Source organism: Nematolebias whitei, chromosome 7 (assembly GCF_014905685.2).
Source record: "Nematolebias whitei isolate Nwh7 chromosome 7, NemWhi1, whole genome shotgun sequence".
Lineage (NCBI taxonomy): Eukaryota > Metazoa > Chordata > Actinopteri > Cyprinodontiformes > Rivulidae > Nematolebias > Nematolebias whitei.
The window spans coordinates 34,820,849-34,828,150 of record NC_056504.1 but is presented as its reverse complement, the minus strand read 5'-3'; the positions used below and the strand labels follow the sequence as shown (position 1 = coordinate 34,828,150).

General features: G+C 39.4%; 1 protein-coding gene across 1 annotated transcript in view; it reads right to left on the bottom strand.

The window, feature by feature from the left end:
* Positions 1-310: 310 nt before the first annotated feature.
* Positions 311-7,302, bottom strand: part of LOC119412428 (rho GTPase-activating protein 40) — a 16,761-nt gene continuing 9,769 nt past the window's right edge. Inside the window, exons 7-15 of the mRNA XM_037679431.1 lie at positions 7,031-7,122; positions 6,558-6,635; positions 5,465-5,624; positions 3,577-3,659; positions 2,168-2,374; positions 1,711-1,854; positions 1,384-1,532; positions 1,127-1,182; positions 311-668 (exon numbers count right to left, since the gene is read on the bottom strand). Coding sequence (XP_037535359.1) covers positions 562-668; positions 1,127-1,182; positions 1,384-1,532; positions 1,711-1,854; positions 2,168-2,374; positions 3,577-3,659; positions 5,465-5,624; positions 6,558-6,635; positions 7,031-7,122 — 1,076 coding nt within the window. The 3' untranslated portion in view covers positions 311-561. The remainder of the gene's footprint in view (positions 669-1,126; positions 1,183-1,383; positions 1,533-1,710; positions 1,855-2,167; positions 2,375-3,576; positions 3,660-5,464; positions 5,625-6,557; positions 6,636-7,030; positions 7,123-7,302) is intronic.

Genomic DNA, 7,302 nt, shown 5'->3' with positions numbered 1-7,302 from the left:
ATGCTTTTTCTTCTTGGAATAAGTCCACAACAGAACAAAAATTGCTTATTTGGAGCAGAAGCTGGCAGAGGAGTATGGCGGGAGGATGGGGGCTCAGTATAGCCAGAGGTGCTCTGCATCCCCATCTGTTCGCTTATGGTTGGAGATGATTGCTTTAGAGCAGAGACATGGAAACAAACCGTGGAGCCGCTCACCGTCTCTTCTGGTTGCTGTGCAGCAGGTTCTCTGTTGGAAGTCAGAGTCACATAAGCAGCTTTTCGCTTGCAGCGATGCTGCCCTGCAGTAACGCAGGAAGCGGATGAGAAAAGGGGGAGAATGAAGATGGAAAGAAAGACTTAAAAAGGTAGAGGATGGAAGACAAAGCGCAGTTGGTTTTGAAGGGATCTGCACTTCTAGGCTCAGCTTCAGGCAGATCCTCCACTGATCTGTTTCATCCATCTGTCTTTCTCCTGCTTGTTGCTCAGAGGCTGAACAGGACATGAAGAGGTTGGAAAAATCTGTCTCTCTTTCTTCTGAAACCTGTTCCTCCATCAGTTCACGTTTTGTCCCACAGGCTTCAGGTCACACCCATCTGCTTCCGTTGGGTTTCAGTTTGATGACCCATTCTCCTGCGGGGTTACAGTTGTACAGGTCCATTAGGTGTGTGTCCAAGTCCAGACAGTGCTCACCTGCAGAAACACACACATTTATTCACTTATTACAAAAAGGGTGTTTGCAGCTAATTTTATCATGATGTGAATTGACTATTTAATATTTATTTGCTTGGAAAATGAATTAATATAGTTAAATTTTTTTTTTAAAGTTTATTGTTAGCCCAGCAGATTAAAAAAGTCCAAAGCAACAGGAAAAAATGCCTGAAAATTTTTGTATTTTAGGTTTTAAATGATTGGAACAAAAAATGGTTTAAATCTTTATCATAATGCAGCAAACTGACTGAAAATGCTTCTACTTTAACGCTCGCTCTGTGCTCAGTGAGTGCACAGACATGTTGGTAATGAGCATTTATCTGCTCCGATAACTGCAGATGTGCAGCTCTCGTGACTCGGTCTACCAACATTTCACCTCACTCCTCTCATCGGCTCTGTGCACGTGTACACATCAACGCTCAGACCTGAGGAAAACTCACCGATATTCCCTCCCACTTCATAAAGAGCGCAGTCCGGATATGTGACCGAGCCGTTTCTGTTGACAGATGAGACCATGTGTTAGTTGAAATAAAAGTTTATATTCTTGTACAGGTGGCAGAAAAGACGTCAAAACGATTGACTGCTACATAATAAACTCATCAACACAAGATTGGATCAAATGTTTATATTTTAGAAAAATCCAAGCAGAAAGATTTCTTGTGTGCTCGACTTGTTTAATATGAAACTGAGGTTTTACCTTCGCATTTTTCCCTTTCCATTGGTGGGGCTGCGGAAGAACTGCCGTTGAAATTGTTCGAGCAGGTCGGAGGTTCGAGTGTTGATGCCGAGCTGAAACTCCATCGAGTTAACCAGATCTCCCACCTGGATCTTCACTGTGCGCCGCAGCTACAGAACACACACAAAGCTAGATGATATAGCATAACTGCTTGTTTAGATATATTTTTAAAGACTTACATTAGGCACGTTGTTGATGCCGACATTTATCATTTCTAATATTTTATTCTCATGTAAATTGTGTTTAAAAGGTTAAAACAGGGATTGTAGAAATGCTAAACCAGCTCACCTCTGATTTGTTTTTCTCAGGCTTTTCTCGGCTCTCCGGCTGGATTTTCTTCAGCAGATTTTTGAAGCGGCGATCGTAGAACTGGTAACGCCGATTGCTGTTCTCGTTCAGCCTGCGCACCTGACTTACAAGGAAATTAGGGATCTGAGGAGAGACAAAACAACATTTCTGATGAGCACAATTTCATGCCAGTAAACACGGAGAACAGTGCCAAAAATGTTATGACAACATGCTCTACGTTTCTCTGAAAATTTTAGCTGTATTAAAATCTAAATAAACTTGCGGCAAGATGATCTCCTTAAGCTTTCTTCATTGGTAACTGCTTTTATTTATTTTGTTTATGCAATATTTTTGGAAACAATGTTGCTTGATTGCTCTTAAAGAAAATCTGAGCCTGTAGAAAACCTTAGATACTAAATGATCACACTGTGTAGGCAGGGTAAAGGAGTGTCCTTACTGTCCAGAGTAGGTCCTGGTAACGAACGAGGAGCCTCATCACGTCAGCCGCCTTCTCCGCCTGTCCTTTCTCCACCCCGTCAGTCAGTCGGCTCGGGACGGCCTTATGAAGGAAAAGGTTTGGAGCCATGATGGTTGAAACGGCCCACAGGTTCATCCTGTTCCTTTTTTCCCTGGAAACCACCTTATTGAGGAACTCAAGCAGAGCCTGAAAGAAAAATACATGAAAATGCATAAAGCCACTGTAGATTTAACTTGTTTTGATGAGACATCTGGAGATTTGAGAGTGTCACAGCATCAGATTTTATAGAGTTCAGTTCTTCAACTGGACAGTGTCTTTGTAACCGTTACTGCAAGTGGAGCTGACTGCACACTCGTGTTGGGAAAATCAAGTCACGATCAATGCAACTGCTTATATAAGCAGAACACAGGTTAACATTCTCCCCCCCAAGAGGGACATATCTCTAATAAATTTAAGAGCTTCTAAAACCTGATGATGAACATCAAAGTGTGTGGCTTTTATGGCACAAAGTTCAAGTTTAGATCGTTCGTGAGTTATGAAAACATTTTGACATCTCATGTGTTGAATGATTCTAGCAGAACAAAAACATGATGCAGAAAGATTACTTTTATTTTAGTTGGGATCTGCATGTAATTTATAACTAAGACACTATTTGTGAAGTGGCCAAAGGAGTTTTGTTGTAATCACTCCAATAAATACAGTAGTCCCTCATTACTTCGCAATTTGTTTATCGCGGACTCACCCTATTGTGGTTTTTCAAAATAAGATTGGACATGACACACACTTGGCTGATTGATGGATGAGCCGCACGATCGGCATGACATTTTTTTATTTAAAAATCAATTATTTGAAATTATTTAGCACCTGCAGCTCCTTTTTGCAGTCCAGAGCTGCAGAATAAACTTCTTGCTGCAGCTGAACACTCTGTGCAGAGCTTAGTGGGCGTGGCCAAGAGCTCTTTCAGGTGGCTGAGCGCAGCAGAGGCAGGGAGAGGGAAATCATGACATTCTGTGCTCTTTGTGTTTAGAAACATTGTGTAGAATATTGCAAGAATGTGGGAAGGGTTTAAAACACCTTAATATATATAGCTATATAAACACTAAAATAAACTACTACTTACTACTTGTACTACTATTCCTACTTTGCGTATTTTGCACTTATTGCTGGGCTTCAAGGGACGGATCCCTGAGATAAACGAGAGACTACTGTAGTTCTTTACAATAAACTCACTAAGCTGTCAGTATGTGTTAAGAGAACCAGTTCATCAGTTTAAACATCCAGTATATATTTTTTATTTTATTGAAGTCTGCATAAAAATAAAAACTTAATTTATAGGCAATTTAACTCTGGAACAAAATACTACAATACAAGTGTTAGTGTTGCGTTACCTTCAGTGTACTCCTGTTGGGCTCAGGCAGCAGCAGGACCAGCAGGTTCAGCATGTGAAGTTTTTGTCTCAGCTCTGTGATGTCTGAAGAAGAAAACAAGCTAAGAAAGGCTGAACGTACATTTGTTCATTTCCTTGTTTGACTGAGAGTAATGGGATGTCTAATGATGGATGGTGTTGTGACCGGTGGCCATTAGGGTTGTTAGTTTATGTCTCTGTGGTCACGTGTCATTTATCACTGCACCCATCCTCCTCACAAACAACATATCAGCAAGTCATCAGTCATATATTAATTTCAACCTGTTCTTTTGTTAAAGTGACACCAGTGAAAAGCAGCCGATCGTCTCTGCTCCGTCACTGTGTGTTTGTGGCATCATCGTAAAGAGACTTCAATACTCATGGTTTAAACTCAGGATATCAGAGCAGTGGATTGTTGTGTAGATGAGTGGAAGAACAGCTGAACATACAGAATTATCAAAGTTTTTAAAAAGCTCAACAACGTCCAACATTCATCTTAATCCTATAATTTGTAAAATATATAAAAATAAAAAAAAACCTAGAGAAATTGCATTCCCTGTGAAAATGCAGTGTGAATGCTTATTTGCTGAAGAACTTGCTGAAAAACAGCTGAAATTAAAACATTATGAAATGTATCGGAAATGGAATAACGGGCCCAAATTAGCACAAGAAAGCAAAAAGAACACATATTTGCTGAAATAGGTTTAAATAAATCAGAAATTAGCAGAAAAATCAGGAAAGTAGCTAAATCAAAAGCTGAAATTAGCTGAATAAATTGCTGAAAAGTAGCTGAAAGGCAGAAAGAAGCTTAAACAACCAGAAAGAAGCGGAAAGAGCTAAAATGAGCTCAGAAAATGTGGAATTAGCTGAAAAAGCTAAAATTAGCATAAAAGCAGCTAAATGGTAGCTGAAATAGAAGACAAAGTTGAAACTAGCAGAAATAAGCTGAAAGGAGCATAACAAGCTGAAATTAGAGATAAATTACTAGTTATGTTGAAAGTAGCGAAAATTACCATGGAAAAACTTAAATTTATCTGAAAACAGTTGAAATGAGCAAAACAAGGTAGCTGAAAATGTAGAACAAGCTGAAATTAAGAGAAGAAAGCAGAAAAGAACATGTTTGTCCAATTATGCTGAAAGAAACGGAAATAAACACACAAAATGGAAATGATCTGAAAAAAAGCTGACAGAGGAAAAAAACAGCTGAATAGTAGCTAGAAAAGCAGAAAGAAGCTTAAATTACAAGGAGGAAGTGGAGAGAGCATATTTTTGCTGAACTGAGCTGAAAAAAGTTAAAATGAGTGCAAAAAATGTGGAATTAGCTGAAAAGGCTAAAATTAGGATAACAACAGAATAGTAGCTGAAATAGTAGCAAAAAAATGAAACTCGCAGAAATAAGATGAAAAGAGCACAACAAGCTGAAATTAGTAGAAAGAAGTTAGAAGAAGCACAGCTAAAACGGCTAATGTTGTACTTAGTAGGAATAAACAGCTGAAAGTAGCTGAAAAAGTTTAAATTTGCACAAGGAAGCTGAAAGAAACTGAAGCAGAACAAAATGTGAAAGGAGCAGTAAAATGTTGTAAACAGATCTAAAGATTTTGAAGAATGTATTTTCGTTTTGTCATTTTCCATGAGGAAAAAAAGTGACAGAAAAGGCTAAATGTTTCAAAACGCTAAAGTTGCACCAATACCAAAAGTCATAGCACCCTGCTCCTGAACATTTTGTTATAGGATTTGTTGAAATAGCACAGAAATTGTGGAACGAGTAAGATGCCGAAAAACGTACAGAAGAAAAATGGATCACAATAGTGTGAATGCTTCATAAACATCACACAATAATGTGGAAGATTTGCTGCATAGCATCCACCGACCTCTGACAGCGCTGAAAGTGTTGAGGTACTCAGTGGTGAGCAGAGGATCAGGCAAGTCTCGGATGAACTTCTTGAGGAGCGCAGCAGCATCATTTGGACTCACTTCATCCCAGTTGAAGCGTCCCGAGTAGAAGTTGGCCTCCAGGTTCTGCTGCAGCAGCTGCACACAGGAAAACAATGTGTTGAAGCAAGGTGCCAACATTTCTCTCTTAAATGACAATTATTGCACAACTGGTTGGAAAAATGACCCGGCTTAATCGCAGAGGAGACTGAGGAATCTTGGACGAATTGATCTGCCTTGATTTATCCAAACTTTTAACACTGGTCCTTTGGGAAAGCAATTTCTAACACTTTGGTACAGAAATGTTTACAGGTCAAATGAACTTTGTGACAACTTTAACAAGCATGCTCACGACAAAAGAACTGATCTCAAGTCCCAGAAAAATAAGTCAGAATGTAAACCAACAGGGCAAACTGGAATTCTAAGTTGAAGAAAATATTCTTCAGATGTAGTTGGTTAATTGATTATTACTTTCAAAATATTTCCTCTGAATTCTCAAAATAGCTTTCATTCATGACATTGAGCAGCTTTGTACATGTTAAAGATCCATCTTAGGACAGGAACGACAGTGTGATTTGGTGTTTCACCAATGCACTTTAGAACAGAAGAATAATTAAATAAATCAAACTAATTAATAAGCTGATCAAAAATGTCAATTGAAACTGGAAAATGAGCTGAAATACTGGATGACCATTGTTATCTCATCAGCCATGAGCTTAAGACGACACGAGCTCTTAGTTTTATGCCTTTTAGTGGCACCTGATGCCCTCTGGTGGTCACTTACATTTAACTGCTAATGAAAACAATCTGGCAGCAGCTGCTGAAAATGCCTCATTGATTTTAGTTCACTAGATCTTGTTATTTCAAATGTCACTTTTTATTAAAGTGACGCAGATCGACTTTTCCGTTTTTATGTTTGATCATTTTTGGTATTATAGTGTCAATTATGATCAATAATCTGAATTCCATGGTGGTTCCAGAACAAACGGAGCATATTTAAAGTGTTGGTTCGTGTCTTTTCAGGTCCTGTACCTTTATCCTGGACTGAGATCCAGGGACCCTCAGGATCCCCTCTGAATCGACTCCTTTCTTCTCGAGAAACGATAACAACTGCAGAGAGAAATGTTGAGTCAGATTTCTGTAGCTCTGAATCTTCTGCACACCTCTGCTGGTTGGACTCTGTAACTGCTGCTGCAAACAGGGTGTGGTCAAAGCCCTGCACCTGCTCACAGATTTTTAATGCTCTCTATTTGAAAGGTTGAAGCTGGCTGGAATGGATGGATGGATGAATCTATTAATGGCATCCTCATTACACAAACTATGACTGTCCTTGTTATGTCCAACCAAGACATGAATGCAACATGCTGCGCAAAACTCAAAAAACACAACATCTTACCGTTTCTTACAACAGACTGGAAAACTGAAGCGATTTGTAAATAATTGTGTTTCATGTGATTTATTACGTCTGTGGGTTGTAAAAAGTCAAGAGGTTGTCAGATACTCACCGCCTGCAGGAAAAGAGGCACCGTCACGCTTGGCTTCACTTTCTGATCATTCTCCAGCAGCATGGCCAGCGGTACCCCGAAAAGTGTGCTCTCTAAAAAAAGTAAAATAAACTATTGATCATGTGTCTCATGTGAACATTTGTTCAAAACATCATCATGGATACCCTGTCATTAAAACAAAACATGGGTCTGAAGGCTATTCAACTAAATTGCTTGGGGGGGGGGGGGGGGGGGGGGGTGAGGCGAGAAAAAAAAAAAGAGCAGACAGGTTT